The sequence below is a fragment of the Camelina sativa genome, chromosome 3 (genome assembly GCF_030686135.1).
Source record: "Camelina sativa cultivar CO46 ecotype springtype chromosome 3, ASM3068613v1".
NCBI classification, from domain to species: Eukaryota; Viridiplantae; Streptophyta; class Magnoliopsida; order Brassicales; family Brassicaceae; genus Camelina; species Camelina sativa.
This window is the reverse complement of record NC_141882.1, coordinates 24,320,332-24,340,000: the sequence shown is the minus strand read 5'-3', so window position 1 is coordinate 24,340,000 and position 19,669 is coordinate 24,320,332. Positions and strand designations below refer to the sequence as shown.

Below are 19,669 nucleotides of genomic sequence, written 5' to 3'. Positions count from 1 at the left end.
TTTGCATCTTTTCATGCATAAACAGGTGATTTTGGAGCTTAAGGAGCATGGAAACAATGCTGAGGAGAAGTGAAGCAATCCTGAGGAGAAAACAAGAGAGTTAAGGCTGTAGAATCAAGGTCCGGAGTCCAACTCGACCGCACCACTCGACCACCACTCGACCGTGTGCTGAGGAGGACTCGACGGAGTGGAGAATGCACGAGAGAAGCCAGCTCGACCAGCCACTCGACCGAGCACTGGTCGAGTTGACCGAGCCGTTGACTGCTTTGACTTTTTGTATTTTTAGGGCTTCCACCTCATCCCCTATATAAAGCCCTTGTACCTGCAGCCACCAAAGAGGCCAGCTTTTTAGAGAGTCTAAAACCTAGTTTTTACCTTTTTTAGATTTTATTCCTTTTGCACTTTCTTTTATTTTAGATTTTGTACTTGTTTGAGAGAGAAAGACTAGATTCTTATATTTTGTTTGTTTCATAACTTTCAAAGTATTAAGATTTCGAGTTTTATTCCTTCATCAATATTGTAGATCTCTGTTTCATCTTTCTAATGATGCAAGGTTCATTATTTTCAGGGTTTTTGACATATTTCACCATGTGTTCTTGTGAGTAGTTTGTTTAGAACCTTGATGATGAGTTAGGCTGGGTTGATCTTGTGGTTTGTTTGATTTGGTCAAGCTTGATTGTTGTAGATCTCTTCTAGGCTAGATGATCTTAATGCTGATCCTATATCTGAGAAGGTAGGGTTTGATTTCAAGCATCTTAGCATCACACCAATGTCTAAGGAGCATAGATAAGGCTAGATCTAGAGCTTACCATTAGGCTTGCTAAAAGATTAGAAGTCTTGTTTGGTTTGAGATGTATTGCTTAATGCCTGCTTGTATAGATTCTTTTCTTTGTGAGAACAAGTCTAGAAATGCATAGGTTTGATTGTTTCTTGCCATGAGAGTGGATTAAACATGTCTTAGAATAGTATGTCTAGAGATCAGCTCAAAGTTTGCTTGAGATTTGTTGACCAAGTTAGATAACCACAATGATTAGCTCAGCCCATGAATCCCTCCTCAAGGCCTTCTTTGTTTATTGAAATCTTAGTCTAAATATCATTGCTTGTTTGTTGTTTGATTAGTTTTAGCATTGCTCTGTTTTTCTTGTGTTGCTCTGTTTTCACGTTTAAGTCTAGCTCGACCACGTACTCGACCTACACTCGGTCGAGTGCTGCTCGAGTTCATCCCCAGAACTTGTGTTTTTGATTTGTGATTGTCTTGTTTCATTCCTGTTTTGGGGTGTTGATGTTCATATATTTTACCTTGTTTTCCCTTAGTTTATTCACAACTTTTGCATCTTTTGCTATCCATTTAGGCCATTATTGTGTAGCTTTAGGACTAATCATGCATTAGAGTATAGTTGCATTGCATTTGCATCTTTTCATGCATAAACAGGTGATTTTGGAGCTTAAGGAGCATGGAAGCAATGCTGAGGAGAAGTGAAGCAATCCTGAGGGGAAAACAAGAGAGTTAAGGCTGAAGAATCAAGGTCCAGAGTCCAACTCGACCGCACACTCGACCAGACACTCGACCGTGTGCTAAGAAGAACTCGACCGAGTGGAGAATGCACGAGAGAAGCCAGCTTGACCAGCCACTCGACCGAGCACTGGTCGAGTTGACCGAGCCGTTGACTGCTTTGACTTTTTGTATTTTTAGGGCTTCCACCTCATCTCCTATATAAAGCCCTTGTACCTGCAGCCACCAAAGAGTCCAGCTTTTTAAAGAGTCTAAAACCTAGTTTTTACCTTTTTTAGATTTATTCCTTTTGCACTTTCTTTTATTTTTAGATTTTGTACTTGTTTAAGAAAGAAAGACTAGATTCTTGTATTTTGTTGGTTTCATAACTTTCAAGATATTAAGATTTCGAGTTTCATTTCTTCATCAATATTGTAGATCTCTGTTTCATCTTTCCAATAATGCAAGTTTCAATATTTTCTGGGTTTTTGACTTATTTCACAATGTGTTCTTGTAAGTAGTTTGCTTAGGACCTTGAGGATGGGTTAGGCTGGGTTGATCTTGTGGTTTATTTGATTTGGTTAAGCTTGATTGTTGTAGATCTCTTCTAGGCTAGATGTTCTTAATGCTGATCTTATATCTGAGAAGGTAGGGTTTGATTTCAAGCATCTTAGCATCACACCAATGTTTAAGTAGCATAGATAAGGCTAGATCTAGAGCTTACCATTAGGCTTGCTAAGAGATTAGAGGTCTTGTTTGGTTTGAGATGTATTGCTTAATGCCTGCTTGTGTAAATTCTTTACTTTGTGAGAACAAGTCTAGAAATGCATAGGTTTGATTGTTTCTTGCCATGAGAGTGGATTAAACATGTGTTAGAATAGTATGTCTAGAGATTAGCTCAAAGTTTGCTTGAGATTTGTTGACCAAGTTAGATAACCACAATGATTAGCTCAGCCCATGAATCCTTCCTCAAGGCCTTCTTTGCTTATTAATATCTTAGTCTAAATATCATTGCTTGCTTGTTGTTTGATTCGTTTTTGCATTGCTCTGTTTTTATTGTGTTGCTCTGTTTTCACGTTTAGTCTAGCTCGACCCTGTACTCGACCTACACTCGGTCGAGTGCTGCTCGAGTTCGTCCCCAGAATTTGTGTTCATGCTTTGTAGTTGTCCTTTCTTATCTCTTGTTTCATTCCTGTTTCATTTCTCTTGCATTCACTTAGTTTTCTGTTCATTACTTGTCTTGCATTAGTTCATTAACATAGTTTCTATTTCTGTTCTTGCTACTATAATCATTCTGTTTCATTTGCATTTAGTTTAGGTCTTGTAGTTTGCTTTCTGCACTTTGCATTTTCATTATAGGATTGTTAGTGACAAACATCCTTTACATCTGGCTTGACTTAGATTCTTATACACATCTTAATTGTTCACAATCACTCAGATATGATTGACACCTCTTATACTGCAACTGCATAAAGGGAATTGAAACACCCTGACATCCATTCATTCATAAATCATCATTCCATTCATCATTCACCACACCACAGAAAAAGTCAGTTTCAGTAACAAGTAGTTTTGTTGGTTGATTAATTGGTCACATTTTATTCATGAAATGGGTTGGATTGGTATTAGTCTGGATACAGCAAAATAATTCTATTAGGTCTAATGTACTTATTAGATCTAATAAGTATAAGTTCCTTGTGTCAGAATTGAGAAATTCTATGGCTCGAATTTTTAGTATTCTCTTATTTATTACCTGTGTCTACTATTTAGGCAGAATTCCATCACCCATTTTTACTAAGAAACAAAAAGGAACCTCAAAAACAGGTGGGACTAAACAGGACCAAGAGGTATCCACCGAAGAAGCTCCTTTTCTTTGGTGGATACCTCTTGGTCGACACCTTCTGTTATCGTTCGACACCCTTCTGACAGTAACCGGATTGTGTCGGGTCGCTTGTGCATGTTCCTGGTTTGTTTTGTTGTTGTTGTTTGTGGCATGAGAGATCTTATTGCTTGTGTGTATAGCCCAGTAGATGGGAGGATTACCTCACTGAGTGTTTTTCAAATACTCATGCATCTCAATTTGTGTTTGTGGTGCAGGTAAAGGTAAAGTGTGCCTCGATTGGATGTTGTCTGGCATTGTTAGGTTCCTAGAGTTGGGTCTTTAGAACTTGCTAGGTTGCTGGTTCTTTGATTCTTGTTGTTTGATATTGGAATTGTTATGTTTTGGTTATTGGTTATTTTATTATTGGATATTGGTTCTGGTTATGTTATCCGCTGTCGTGTGTTTGTGGTTATGTGGCTAGTGGGTATGGGACCACTAGCTATAGAATATTTATTTATTATTATTAATTATTATTATTATTATTATTAAAAAAACGGATGGGGTCGTTTCAAGAAGATCCCAACACCAAAAAGGTTCTCTCTCACAGAAAATTTGATTCAGGGATAACCAAAACAGAGTGAGAAACCGGAAACCACGCGATAGTTGAGGTTGTTTTGATGCGGTTTGATGCGGTTAGGATGAGATTTTGCCAACTAAACCTCCAGAAAGGCATCCTTACAACTGTGGATGCTAATTGCAGGACTATAGGGGTCCAAACTAATAGGAGAAGGAGGACGGTCCTGTTCCTGGAGTAGAAGTAGGTGATATATTCTATCATTGGGGTCAAATGTGCTTAGTCGGGCTACACAAACAAACTGTCAGCGGCATTGATTATATGACGACTAATGATGGTGAAGTAGAACCTCTTGCAGCGAGTGTGGTTACATCAGGACAGTACAATGATGAAACCGAGAACCTTGAATGGTTGATCTATTCTGGATATGGCGGAACCGATAAGAACGGTTTACCTCAAGATCAGACTATCGAAAAGAGTGAACCTTGCACTAGATACAAGTAGAAGAATAGGAAACGAAGTTAGAGTCATCCAAGGCAGAGGCGACCCAAACGATGGTACAAGAAAGGTATACATCTACGATGGGCTTTATCTTTTTTCTGAGATGTATTATGTGATAGGAAAAAGCAGTTGTAAAGAGTTTAAGTTTAAAATGGTGAGGAAACCAGGCCAACCTAATTCTGGTTATGAAAACTGGAAATTAGCTGATAATTTGAGGATGCACGACCTGATTGATTCAAGGCAGGTTTTTATACTCCCAGATCTTCCGTTTGGAAAAGAGGTTTTACGAGTCCCGCTGGTTAACGAAGTATATGAAAATGACAAAATGATAACTCTATATTTTACCATCTTTTATCATGCATTTATCTCCTGTTTTGCATTGTTTAGAGTTAGTTTTAGCTCATTTATGTCTTTTATTCTCAGTTTATGCATTAGGATAGAATTTGCATTGCATTTGCATATTTGTGCGCATAAACAGGTGAATTACGTACTTTGGAAGCACAAAGGAGAAATTGTGATCACAAGGGGACATCTAGCAAGGGAATAAGGCTCAAAAGAGGAGGAAAGCAATCACTTGACGATGGAATCGAGCACACACTCGACCGTTCTCCAAAGAACACTCGGTCGGATTCAAGACAAGTCCCTCAAAGATCGACCCGAATAAAGTTCTTCTGTTTGCATTCAGCTCCAATGCCGTTGTCTCAGGCCGATCGGAGTTATGGTGAAAACGTTACCATTGTTTTACTGAACGGGTATCATACCAGATCGACGACTGGAGCTACTTGACAAACCACTCGACCATGCACTCGACCGAGCACATGGTCGAGCACTTACCACTGGCTCTCTATTTTGTCTCCTATTTAACCAGGGCTTCACTTCTTTTCTTTAAATAGGCCTCTTACCTCTGGCCACAGGACAAGCTCGTTTTTTTAGGTCTAGCCACCAAAATTTGTAATCTTCATAACTTTTTATCCTTTCAGTATTTTCATTTGATTTCACCTACAAAGATGCTTATTTATCATCATCTTTATGATTATGTTTGTTTCATCATTTTCTGGGTTTGTGTTCTTACATCTCATTTATTAGATTCTGAGTAGAGATAGATTCTTAAGGATGGGTTAGGTTGGTAGAGAACGTAGTTTGTTTAGGATTGTTTAAGCTTGAATTCTGTAGAATCCTTTCTAGATTAGGTGAACTCTAAGCTGTTCTTATACTGAGAGGGTAAGAACAGATCTTAAGCTTCTTAGCATCACACCAATGTTTAAGTTGCTAGATAAGGCTAATGCTAGAGATTATCATGAAGCATGCTAAGAGATTAGATGTTTAAAGTGATTTTTGACAAGTAATGATCTGATTCTTAAAGCCTGCTTAGTATGGTTTCACCAATGAGAGTTGGGTTAGGATGTTACTAAACTTGATTACCTTTATCATGAGAGTGGATTGGTAAGCCCTTAAGATCATTTTCTAAGGATTAGCTCTTTGTTGATTGAGTTTTGCTAAGCAACCTAGATAGATTAAGTTTAATACCAACCAATAATTCCCATCCTTAGGATCTATTTGCAACTTGTTTGCTTCTGTTTCTTGCATTTAATTACTTTTCTTTTTTCTGCTTTCTTGTTTCTGCTTTTAGTTTTAAAGTTAATATTCTGTTCTGCATCACTCGACCATGCACTCGACCTTGGTTCATACCATGCTCGATCGAGTGCTAGGTCGAGCACCAGTTTACTTTCTTGTTTATGCATTGTTCTGTTCTGGTTTGTTCTTGCTTATTTCCTGCTTAATTTAGTTTTCATCCTGTTTATTTACTGCTTTTTGTTACTCTTGCTTATTTATATTCTGCACTACTTTCATTTATTTAACTTGCATTTAGTTTCTGTTTAAGTACTTTACATTTTGCATTTTACATTGCTGTTTCATTAAGTTGATAGAATACCACCCCATATCTGAATTGGCGTAACTTGTACTAGCATATCTTTTGTGAGTAGCATAATCCCATTTGGATTGACACCTTAAGTACTACAATGCATAAGGTTAATTGAACCTACTAGGATAGAGACACAAAAAGCCTAGTATCAATTTGGCGTCGTTGCCAATTGGGATATGTTTTGCTACATTTAAGATTTCAAGATGTGCTAGATTAAGTTATGTTACTCTCTACTTTGTTCTGTGGGAAGAGAGGGGACCTCATCACCTCTCTATGACCTCTCATAGCATAAAAGTATGTCAAGTCAAGCTTAGTGACTTTAAACAAGCTCACTAGGGAGGAAGTCCCTAAGGTATCCTTGTATATATTGGTTTAAGTTTTTGTTATTTTGATCTTGTTTTAGTGTTTTGGTGGTCAGGGAAGCAAGAGAGTTTAATCAGAGGAAAAAAGGAAGGATCGGGAGCTCACTCAACTAGTCACTCGACCAGGCACTCGACCGAGCGCATGTCCGGGTATGAGATCGACTTCCCCCTTCTCCAGCAGCCTTGAGGTACCACTTTCACCTAATCATTGTCTATACCATTGCATTCCATGTTTTTATCTTGTTTCTGGATTCTTAAATCCTCTTTCAAATTTCTCTTACACAAGGGACTGTGTAATTTAAGTTTGGGGGAGGGTTTGAGATGACATTTGATGTTGTTTTCTGTTTTCTTATTTCAAATTTTTAGCATAATCATACTAGCTTCTGCATTGCATCTAAGACATAGAAAACCATAAAAATTTTCAAAATTTTCAAAAAATCTTTACAAACACAGAGTGTTCATGTAGTTGCATTGTGTTTAGTATATTGCATATAGGACTGTACATATGCATTGGGGAACAATGATTAAATCTACCATGTTAGAAGTTGATTCTTAGAATTGAACCCACATCCCTCATTTATAGTTCATTATTACTAGTTCAGTCCTTGGAAAAAAATGAAGAATCTATGTTTAAAGCATTGTGTCATTTGAAAGCATCTCCTTCTTGTGTGAAACTTGCTTGCTCATTTTTTGCATCTCTATAATATTGGACTTTAATCTGATCATCAAATATCTTGCTTATGGACTGTGAATGTTAGCTCATGGAACTTTGAATTTGGTTAACACTCTCTTTTGACCACTCTATTCATTTAACCCAATCTCTTGCCATACCTTGCAACCCCAGCCTTTTCTTTCAAGCCTTGTATTGATTTTTTTTTTTTAGTGAGGCCTCTTTGTTGATAATGCTATAGGTTGTGGAATCTTGAGAGTATTGAGAACGACAAAGAATTGGCTCTTGCTTTAGCTAGGTTTGGAATCATTAGAACTACCTAATAAGACTGGTTTTGAAAGAAATAGGTGGTTAGAATGTTGATTTGGGTTCAGGTTTGGGAACAAGAGAGAATAAGAAAGGATAGAAAGGTTTACTTGGTCAAAAGAAAAGAAAAGAAAGGTCTTTAAGGTTCAGTTTGGTTATAAGCTCTAAGTCTCAAAGAAAAGGTATAGAAAGTCTTGTCTTGTTATAGTCTCCTAGAATCAAAAAGAAAAGAGTAAAGAAAAGTCAAATAAGATTGGGAGTATAGCAAAGAAAGATTAAGAAAGAAAAGGAGCTAGTGTTTAAAATAAAGAGTAGCCTTAGAGATATACAAAAAGAATAAGACCAAAAGTTACAAAAAGCGGTTTAAGAGATCAAAGTCTGAGTTTTTGGGTTGAAAAGAAAGAAAAGAAGGATGAGAAAAGGGTAGAAAAGCTCCTAGGTGGGTAGAACATCAAGAGCTAAGCTTTGTATGCCTAAATTGTTCTCAGTCTTAGATTGGTTTCACAACTGTCTAGTATTCCTTCTTGTTTAAGAGTTAACCACCCTAAAAACACCATTATAAACCTACCTTCAAAAGCCTTACCCTTAAACCAACTGATCTTGATTCATGTTCCATTTGCAAGGTTACACCAAACACTTTAATGAATGTGAAAGAGATGTTCAATCGGATTGCAAGTCTTTACTAATAGATAGGAGCTGAACTAGAATGGTGCATTGTGATAAGCTTAGGAAAATATTTGTAAACACTTTGACTGATTCTTTGCACCATTGAATTGCATTTAAGGACTGTGGTTTGAATCATTTGTTATTGCTCTTTGTTTATGAGTTCCCATCTTCAAACTTCTCTTCCTTCTTATGTTTGTTCTATGTTCATGCATGAAACCTTAGAACTAATACCTAAAATCGAAAAGAAAAAAATTATACTGTTTTTCTAGGTTTAAATCCGATTATTATTAATTGTTTGCTAAAAATTAAAACATTAAAATTAAAACTTAAAATCGGATTAGTTCTATGTTTTACATGGAACCCTAAAAACAAAACCTAAAATCGAAACACAAATATTAGGATAATTCCCAAATTAATTCGTTGGCCTTATCTAATATATTTAAGAAATTTAAATATATTAGACATTACGCTAAAAGACTAGAAAAATTATTTCCTAAAAACCTTTGTCTTAATCCTAACTAGAAAAGGAAATTCAATCAGAGGAAAAGGAAAAACTTAATAAAAGGCAATTCTTGCATGCTAGATCTTATGTTTATCTATAACTGTTTTCATGCATAAAGTAAGCCACGAAATTATGTAATAAAATAAGACATTATTTACTAAAACAATCGGCTTGTTTTGGTCTTAAATACCGCATGGCATAAACGAAAATAAATTCATGGTTCGGTCTTAAATACCGCATGGCCTAGACTAAAAACAATCGGCATGGTTCGGTCTTAAATACCGCATGACCTAAGACTATAACAAACAGCATGGTTCAGTCTCAAATACCGCATAGCCTAAAATTAAAACAATTGCATATTTCGGTCTCAAATATCGCATGATAATAATCGGGTGCCTGTTTTCTATTTTTAGATGGCAAAGATCAACAATCTCCAATAAGTTGCACTTAACGTTTTTGGAGACAACTATCTCCAATGGGCATTGAACACTAAGATCAACCAGAAATCAAAGGACCTATGCGAATGCATTGAGGATGATAACGATTGCACTGAAAAGAGTAGGTATAAGGCGATTTTGCTAATACGCCACCACCTTGCTGAGAGTCTCAAGAACCAGTACCTTACCATAGAGAATCCTCTTGAGCTTTGGACAGAGTTTAAAAACAGATATGGACACCAAAAGACGGTGCTCCTACCAAAAGCTCAATTTGATTGGAAAAACCGAAGGATGCAGGATTTTAAATCCGTGGATGAGTATAATTCTGAGCTATTTAAGATAGTCTCGATCTTGAAGTTATGTATTAAGGAGGTTACTGAGGAAGACTTGCTAGAGAAAACATTCTCAACCTTTCACACCAATAACATACTGCTTCAGCAACAGTATCGTGAAAAGGGTTTCAAAACATATGGAAGTCTAATCTCTTGTTTGCTGCTTGCTGAGCAAAACAATGAGTTATTGCTAATCAACAGTGCAATGAGACCTCCTGGTTCTGCCCCATTACCGGAAGCCCACAAAGTCGATTTGACCAAGAAAGAGCCTAAAGAGCCCAAAGAGACTAAAGAGTCTAATTACGTCCATAGAGGCAAGCTTCACAGTCGTGGACGTGGTGGTAGAGGATGTGGTAGTCGTGGCAATTACCAAGGGAACCACTTTGATGGTTACGGCCGTGGGAACCGGTCCCACTTTGGTTGTGGCCGTGGTAGAGACCGCAGAATTTTCAAACCGCAACACAAGCCTAAATCGGTTTGCCACCGATGTGGTATGGGAAATCATTGGGCTTAGACTTGCATGTTGCCTAAGCATCTTATTGATCTCTATCAAGAGAGTTTGAAAAAGAATCCAGAAGCCAACTTGGTTCATCTCGATGGTGAAGGAGATTTCGACCATGAGAATGATGACCAATTGGATTATGAGACTTCGGATTGTCTAGGAAAGAATAATTAAATATTGTCTTGATTTAATTTCTATGTTTTATGCTTTGAATTTTATTAAATTATGACTTTGGATTATAATTATGGTTTAAATTCAATTATTTTATTTTCCTTCAATATGTATTTGTTTGTTTTATTTTTAAAACATAAATTCTTGTCTATTTTAGAAATGGCTGACGACAAGAACATACTTGTGGTGGATAGTGGATCCAGCCACACAATTTTGAAGGATAAGAGATACTTTGTTAATCTCATAATAAAAAAATGTCAATATTAGCACAATAGCGGGTATAGAGAGTTTAATTGAAGGCTACGGCCAGGCACACATACTTTTGCCTAATGGCACACATCTTGAAATAAGTGATGCCTTATATTCACCCAGCTCAAAGAGGAGCTTATTAAGTTTCAAAGATATTCGTCTGAATGGTTTCCATGTTGAAACTAAGGGTGAAGGAAACCAAGAGTTCCTACATATTACTGAAATCACCCAAGGATCTAATAAAATCCTAGAGACTATACCTGCATTAGCCACTGGTCTTTACCATGCTAAAATAAATATGATAGTAGCTAATTTGGCAATGAACAAAATGTTCAATGAACAATTCACTTTATGGCATGACCGGCTTGGCCATTCGGGTTCTAACATGATGCATAAGCTAATTATGAATTCTAATGGGCACACTCTTAAAGAGAGAAGAGTTATCCCTATAAATCTCAGGTGTGTATCATGTGCACAAGGGAAACTCATTATAAGGCCATCACCAGTAAAAATCACTAAAGAGAATTTAAATTTTCTGGAAAGAATACAAGGAGATATATGTGGACCAATACACCCACCTTGTGGGGCGTTTAGATATTTTATGGTTCTTATCGACGCATCGACTAGATGGTCGCATGTTTGTCTATTATCAACTAGAAACATTGCGTTTGTTAGATTGCTGGCCCAGATTATACCGGTGCGAGCCCACTTTCCAGATTTTCCACTTAAGACTATACGTCTAGACAATGCTGGTGAATTTACATCCCAAGCGTTTAATGAATATTGTATGTCACTGGGTGAGTGTGGAACATCCAGTGGCACATGTCCATACACAAAATGGATTAGCTAAATCATTCATTAAACGAATTCAATTAATTGCTCGACCATTACTCATGAGGTCGCAGCTTCCTGTGTCGGCTTGGGGAGACACAGTATTACATGCAGCATAGCTTATACGCATCAGGCCATCTAGTGAGCATAAATATTCGCCATCCCAATTATTAACGGGTCATGAGCCAGACATATCCCATCTAAAAATATTCGGGTGTGTTGTTTATGTACTGATTGCTCCACCACAAAGAACTAAGATGGGACCTTAAAGGAGGATGGGAATATATGTTGGATATGATTCTCCCACCATTATTAAGTATCTAGAGCCAACTACGGGTGATTTATTTAAGGCTAGATACGTGGATTGTCAGTTTGTTGAAACCGACTTTCCTAAATTGGGTGGAGAGACAAACAAGCTGGTCAAAGAAATTTCATGGAATCAGACATCCTTAAATTGGCAAGATCATCGGACTCTAGCATGTGAAGCAGAGGTCCTAAAGATTATATATTTGCAAAAGCTAGCTAATCAATTGCCAGATTCCTTTGCTGACCCAAATAGAGTAATAAAATCGTACATACCATCTTGTAATGCACCAGTACGTATTGATGTTCAAAAGGAACACAATAATCAAGTTGCTACAGAGGCTAAGGCCTGTTTGAAACATGGTAGACCAATAGGTTCCAAAGATAAGAACCCTCGGAAATCTAAGAAAGGTGCAAATCAAACCGAGGTTAAGGAAATTATATACATGGCCGCGGAAAATCCTAAGGTACCGAATGAGGTTTGGGACGCTGAACCTCAAAGTCCTGAAGGTATTGATAATAATGAGATCTCAATAAATTATATCATGTCTCGAATTCAATGGAACAGAAAAGATGTCGACATTGATGCAATATTGCATACAAGGTAGCACTTGAAATAAATGAGGATCATGAACCCACGTCTATATTAAAGTGCACTCAATCAAAAGATTGGTTAAAATGGAAAGAAGCCATTGACGTGGAGTTGAATTCATTAAAGAAAAGGAATGTGGTTGGTCCGATCTCAAGGACACCATTTGATATAAAGCCAGTGGGACACAAATGGGTCTTTGTCAGAAAGAGAAATGAGAATAATGAAATCGTGAGATATAAGGCACGGCTTGTAGCACAAGGATTCTCTCAAAGACCCGGAATAGATTATGAGGAGACATACTCCCCTGTGCTGGATGCAACGACTTTTAGATTTTTAATAAGTCTGGCTATACGAGAAAAACTTGATTTGCGGCTAATGGATGTAGTAACCGCATATCTATATGGTCCACTGGATAATGAAATTTATATGAGATTACCAGAGGGTATTGAGCTCAAAGATAAGAGTGGTTCTCGAGAACAATACTGCATAAGGCTAAACAAATCCCTTTATGGACTGAAACAAAGTGGGCGTATGTGGTACAATAGACTAAGTGAGTACCTAGGTAAAGAAGGCTATAAGAATGATCCCATCAGTCCATGTATTTTTATAAAGAAGTTTGCAAACAAAGGGTTTGTAATCATAGTAGTATATGTGGATGATTTGAATATCCTAGGAACCTCTGCGGAAATCGCCCAAACAGTTGAATATCTCAAGAAAGAGTTTGAAATGAAAGACCTAGGTAAAACTAAGTTCTGTTTGGGATTGTAACTTGAGTACATAAATGATGGAATCCTTGTGCACCAAATGGCATATACTAAAAAGGTACTCAAGAGGTTTAATATGGACCAAGCTCACCCATTGCCTAGCCCAATGGTTGTGAGAAGTTTAAATTTGGATAATGATCCATTTGGTCCAAGAAAGGACAATGAAGAGATTCTTGGTCTGGAAGTGTCATACCTCAGTGCTATCGGAGCATTAATGTTCTTGGCTAGCCACACTAGACCAGACAATTGTTTTGCCGCGAACCTCCTAGCAAGATTTAGTTCTTTTCCGACCCAAAGGCACTAGAACGGTATCAAACATGTGTTGTGTTACCTACAAATAAAGCTTGATTTGGGTTTATTTTATACTAACCATAACAAAGAAGGTTTAGTTTGTTTTGTTGATGCATGTTATTTATCGGACCCACATAATTCTAGGTCGCAAACCGGCTATATGTTTACACACGGTGGTACAGCAATTTCATGGCGTTCTATGAAGCAGAATATTGCGGCCACTTCTTCTAATCATGCAGAGATTTTTGCTATGCATGAAGCCAGTCGTGAGTGTGTATGATTGAGGTTGATGACTCAACATATCAGGACAGATTGTGGCATGGCCGACGATAAGGAACCGACAGTTATATACGAAGACAATACAGCCTGCATCACACAGCTCAAGGAAGGATATACCAAGGGAGATCGGACGAAGCACATTTTACCTAAGTTCTTCTTCACACATGAACTACAAAAGGCCGGAGAAGTTCAAGTGGTGCAAGTTCCATCTTGCGACAATTCAGCCGATCTCTTCACCAAGTCATTACTGACATCGACATTCAAGAAGTTCACGCTCCAGATTGGGATGCGGAGACTTAAGGACTTTTAGTGATGCTTGGAACAGGGGGGAGTAATACGCGCTGTACTATTTTTCCTTCACCAGGTTTTGTCCCAATGGGTTTTCATGGTAAGGTTTTATGAGGCATCCCCCCTAAGCGTATTTGTGAAAACTCGTCCCGTGGACCCCACTAGCCCACCGCTAGCCGCCCAAAAGGACCCCAAGCTGGCCCTGCAGGGCATCGATCCTAACCCCTCACTGTGGATATCTCAATCCACCAGAACGTTATTGGTGCGCCAGGCGTTCCTCGAACCCTGGTCCCCACCCTTTAACAACCTTCCCACAGGGCAAGTTGCCACCAATTGATCTGCCTACAGTGAGGGGTTAGGATTAATTGGTGACAGCTTGTCATGTGGGAAGGTTGTTAAAGAGTGGGGACCAGGGTTCGAGGAATGCCTGGCGCACCAATAACCTACTGGTGGATTGGGATATCCACGGTGAGGGGTTAGGATCGATGCCCTGCAGGGCCAGCTTGGGGTCTGTTTGGGCGGCTAGCGGTAGGCTAGTGGGGTCCGCAGCATGGGTTGTCACAGTATTACGGGGATTCCTTAGCATTTTCACGGTTATGTCATCCAAGGGGGAGTGTTGTAAAACATGGATGATGGATTTTCATAACCGGCCCGCTCATATGTCCAAGCCCATAAGGCCCATCGGCCACCTCCTCTTAGTCTAAGTCGGTTTAGTAGTCCTATTATGTTTGGGCTTTGTAAACTACTATATAATGTATTATTCGATTGATCATTAATAAGAATAAGAAGAGAGAATGCAACCTCTTGTTTCTCTAACTTTCATAACACCACACATATTTTCAGAAGTAGACTGCTTTTGTTTTTTTTTTGACACACACCACAAGTTTGTAACAAGTACAGGTTTTGTTTTTTTTTTACACACACCACAAGTTTGTAACAAGTACAGGTTTTGTTTTTTATCTCACCATACCACAAACTTTGTTACGATTGAACACCACATATTTTTGCTTGTACAAGTCTATAAAATGAAGAGATGGACTTATCAAACACTCACCAATTCAAAAACTTATCAAACAAACACTCTCCAATTCTCAAACTTATCAAACACTCTCTATCTTTTCTTTCACTATTCTCCTAAAATGGCATCTTCTTGTCACAATAATTTTGATGAAACCATTTATGAATGCTTATATCAAGTTTGTGACCAAATTTCCAATCAAGTTTGGCAATCTCTTCTCACTCGACCTGTTCAACATCAACAACCACCCAAACCAAAGAAGAAGTGAACTTACATTGAAAGAAATCGTGAAGTCGACCATGCCCACTTGTGGAACGATTATTTCAGTGAAGATGCAACATACACTCCCAAAAATTTCCGACGCCGATTTAGAATGAACAAGCCCTTGTTCATGCGTATTGTTGAGCGACTAGGAAATGAAATTCCATTATTTCAACAACGAAGAGATGCTACAGGAAGGTTGGGGCTTTCAGCACTACAAAAGTGTACAACAGCAATTCGTATGATGGCATATGGTTCGGCAGCTGATGCGGTTGAGGAATACCTCCGACTTGCTGAAACCACAGCGTTCTCATGCTTGGGGAATTTTGTTGAAGTAATCATAAATTATTTTGGAGATGAGTACTTACGAATACCCACACCAGAAGATCTTCAACGACTACTCGATATTGGAGAGAGATGCTGGTTTTAGGGGATGATAGGAAGCATCGATTGTATGCATTGTCCAACCGCATGGAAAGGTTAATATACACGTGGTTCTGGCAAGCCAACAATCGTTTTGAAGGCTATAGCACCACAAGATCTATGGATCTGGCATGCTTTTTTCGAACCTCCAGGTACATTAAACGATATAAATATTCTTGAGTGCTCTCCCGTTTTTGATGATATTTAAAACGGTCGAGCTTCGAAAGTTAAATATAGTGTCAATGGAAAACATTACAAGTTGGCTTACTATCTCACGGATGGTATTTATCCAAAATAGTCTACTTTTATCCAATCTATTCCACTTCCGCAAACTCCAAAAGACTCTTTATTTGCTACACATCAAGAAGCTGTACGTAAAGATGTCGAGCGTGCTTTTGGAGTTTTGCAGGCTCGATTTGTCATAATCAAAAATCCGGCTCTTCTTTGGGATAAGATAAAAATTGGAAATATAATGAGAGTGTGTATCATACTGCACAATATGATAGTAGAAGACGAACGCAATGAGTAAACTCAGTTTGATCCATCTGAATTCACACACATGGATTCCAACCGAACTTCAGAAGTGGACTTCACCTTGCCAACAATCAGGCCTTCATGTGTCTCCACTATGATGAACATTCGTTTGAGTATTCGTGATCGAGAAAAACATAAACAGTTGCAAGATGATTTAGTTGAGAATATTTGGGCAAAATTTGGAGAATAAAATTAATCATTTTTCCTTTTTATGATTTGTACTTCTATTTTATTATGTTTTAATATTTTCTGTGTTTACAATTTAATGAAATGCAATAATTTTATAAACATATATCTCAAATGCAATAATTTCATATTAGTTTAAATTTTTTATTTCCAAAAAAAAATCAAATTAAGAGACTCAAAATTAAAACTCCCCATTGGAGGTGAAAATTTTAATTAATATTTCCAAAGCTCTTAATCTACTAAAAGTACATAATATATTAATTAAAAAATTTAAGAGGCCCAAAAATATAACCTCCCATTGGGGTTGTCCTTAGGATATATGGACTTTATAACATAAATTTGGGTCTCTATCCGTCAATAAATTATTATTTTAGTTTTAAGAATTAAATATTAAATCTACTATTTTCGACTTGTTTAGTTCTGCTCTCTTATTTGTATCCTTTAGCTTGGCAAAATTTTCAAATTAGTTTGTAAACCGCCAAACCTTCGGTTGATTCAATAAGAAGTTTCTTGTTTCTTTCCAATCCTTTATATTTATTACTTTGTGTTATTTTAGCCATCAACATCGGAGAAGCTAATTATTAGGCATACAATGTCCTACATTGGAAGTTGAGTAGGATCTTAAGTAATATATATATAAGATATGAACTTCTTTACTCATTGTTAATTTGTTTTAAATTGGAATGTCAATATGATATCAGAGCTCAATTTGCATATGTTTAACCCAATCCATAATCGGCCCAGCCCAATAATTGGGCCACCTATTCATACCTGAACATACCTAGAAATTTGGAAGTTCACTATTTAATACTAACTTCAAAGCTAGGTGATAAGTTAGCCAAATCAGTAAGAAAAATAATCATGTTGCATCGTCAAATAGTTTTGGTTGTAATGATGTTTAATACTTTTAAAGACATCTAGTGGGCTTTTCGTTCAGTAAGGCCAAACCAAAGAAAACATATTTGTCCTCGTGGTACTGGCAAACACTAAAATTACTTTTGTCTAATCAGCACGAAATTTAAAGGTCCTTTAAATAATTTCATTTTTTTTAGAAAATGAAAAAACAAGCTAAATAACAAGTGATACAAAACTAAAATTTCTGGGAACCAGAAACTGGGGAAAAGATGACGTTGATCGATCAAAAAAAACGAGAAAAAAGAACAAAACATATGAAAAAAAATGAGAGAGAGAGACGTGAACGCATTAAATAAAGAGAATTAATAATAACCCGATAGGTTCCAATACACATGAAAACTTCGAAAATGCATAAAAGTAACCTAAAAAGCCTATCTACATTAGACATCACTGACATTCTCATCTTCTCGGGACAACAAGCCCAGAAAACAAAACAAAACACTAATTAAAGAAGATTATTAATCAAAGAAACAAAAAGAAAAAATTTCTTAATATTCATGTTCATCATCATATAACAACATTAGTGCTAATAATGCTGACTGAATCTTCAAAAAAAAAAAAAAAAAACACAAATACCAAATTAACGTGTAGAAGCAGCAGTCATGAGATTCAAAGCAAGATCAGACTTATCCAACACAAGTCGAGTTTTGCTACTTTGATCTGAGAAATGATGTGATCTTTTCTTAGAAGAAGGCAACGAAACTCCAAAAAGCTTAGTCTTTCTCACATTATTACTCTGATCATGATGATGATTAGTGTTATCTTCAAGAACTGTAATAGAGCTTTGCGAAGTTGGAGGAGATGAGTTCAAACCATGTTGGAGATTAGTAGCAGTGGCATTGACAGTTGCGGTGGTATTGTAATAATCAAGCGTTGGAGGTTGTTGTTGTTGTTGTTGTTTCTGGAGAAACGAAGAGAGGTAAGAGTTACTTGGAGCGACAGGCTTGACATGGTTTTGAACAAAGTAGATAATGTCGTTGTAAAGTTTCTTCATGTGAGCAAGTTCAGACATCAACACTGTGTTGCTCCGTCGTAATCTCTCGTTGTCTTCACTCAATGCCGTAACTTGAGCCGCCGTGTCATGAATGGTATTATTGGGTTGTTGTGGTATGATAACTCGTGGTCTTGAAGGTGGTGAGTCGCACCAGTAATGGTCGTCTTCTGGAGTGGTGACACGTGGTGGTGGTGGTAAAGGGAAGAAACTTCCGCCGGAGAATGGAATCTGCGGCGGACCGTGGTGGTGGTGGTGTGACATGAACGGAGAGTGTTGTTGTGGTATCATTTGAGATGTTTTGCGGCGGTGGATTTCGCAAAGTAAATGCTTTTCTCCTCTCTTGAAAAACTCGTTCGCGAACTCCCATCGATCTGGCACAATCTTTCTGAATCCCTAACAAAATCAAAGATTACAAAATCAAGAACATTTCTAAAATCTCAAAAAACCCAAATCTAGAAAAAAAAAAAAAATCACATTTTTCTTCTGTTTTTGGTATAAAGATTTGATTTTTAAGAGATGGGTAGTCACAAAATCTCAAAAATCCAATCTTTCTTCCATTTGTGGATATAAAAATCGTATCTTTAAGAAATAGGTAATCACAATACATTGCGTATTTCAAAACCCATATGATAAAAATCGAAACTTTTTAGAGAAAAGAAGAGAGACATACATAAGTGTTGAGCTGACGAACGAAGCTAGAGAAGTTGTTATGTTTAAAGTAATTAGGAAGAAGGTCACGAGCAAACTCCGGTGGACGCCAAACGACAAAAGTAGTGTCATCATCACCCCAAGAGACGACATGATCCGTTGCAGGATCATCAACAAGTTGATAAGTCTTTGTCAGGAACGGCGCAGGAACAGCTTTGCCTTGACCTTCGACCATAAGCTGTATCCTTTCTCCTCCACCACCACCGTAACCACCGTAGCTATTCTCAACCATCATCGCCATTAGAGAGAGAGAGAGAGAGAAGAAGGTTTGTGTTTGTTTTGTATCGAGTGGGGTTGGGATAAAAATGGTAGTCTAGTACTGAGTAGTGACTGAGTACTAATTTGTTTTTTTGTTATTATAACTTTTTTTTTTCTTTTTCTTTGAGGTTTATAGATCGTACGTGTGTGTATCTGTCCTCATGTGTAACTACTATTAATTAGAGACTTTTTATTTTTCTCCTGGTATGGTAATATGGTATATATGAAAATTGGAAGAGTAGTGTGTTCTACTTTTGCTTTTGCATGCCCACACACAAAAATAATGTTTGGTTAAAATAAAAAATTTGAGGTGAAAAAATTGGTAAAAAATGTATGTGCCTAAAATGATCATCAAATGATTAAGTTTTGATTCAGAAAAGAAATATCATGGATATGCAATTGAGTAGACTTATTGACTTATGTATACGTGAGTGAGAGATTCTTCCATACGTGAATTCACTTTTTCTTAACGCAAAACACGGATATAGAACGTAACACCAATGTCGCACTGTTT

The 19,669-nt window shown here is 37.3% G+C and overlaps 2 protein-coding genes across 2 annotated transcripts; one reads left to right on the top strand and one right to left on the bottom strand.

Moving 5' to 3' along the window:
- Positions 1-15,249: 15,249 nt before the first annotated feature.
- LOC147947634 (uncharacterized) lies at positions 15,250-15,567 on the top strand. The gene has a single exon (XM_087507374.1). The coding sequence runs from the start codon at positions 15,250-15,252 to the stop codon at positions 15,565-15,567; it is 318 nt and encodes a 105-aa protein (XP_087363500.1).
- Positions 15,568-17,483: 1,916 nt separating this feature from the next.
- Positions 17,484-19,516, bottom strand: LOC104777629 (heat stress transcription factor B-4). The gene is made up of 2 exons (XM_010501909.3): positions 18,860-19,516; positions 17,484-18,582 (listed from the first exon to the last, which is right to left on the bottom strand). The coding sequence occupies exons 1-2, from the start codon at positions 19,136-19,138 to the stop codon at positions 17,776-17,778; spliced, it is 1,086 nt and encodes a 361-aa protein (XP_010500211.1). The 5' UTR covers positions 19,139-19,516; the 3' UTR covers positions 17,484-17,775.
- Positions 19,517-19,669: the final 153 nt, after the last annotated feature.

What these genes read in the sequence shown, in the direction of transcription:
- LOC104777629 (XM_010501909.3), bottom strand. Translation starts at nt 19,138, where the DNA reads ATGGCGATGATGGTTGAGAATAGCTACGGTGGTTACGGTGGTGGTGGA. An exon ending in TTCGTCAGCTCAACACTTAT is followed by an intron (nt 18,583 to 18,859) that starts GTATGTCTCTCT and finishes TGATTTTGTTAG; the next exon opens with GGATTCAGAAAGATTGTGCC.
- LOC147947634 (XM_087507374.1), top strand. Translation starts at nt 15,250, where the DNA reads ATGAACAAGCCCTTGTTCATGCGTATTGTTGAGCGACTAGGAAATGAA.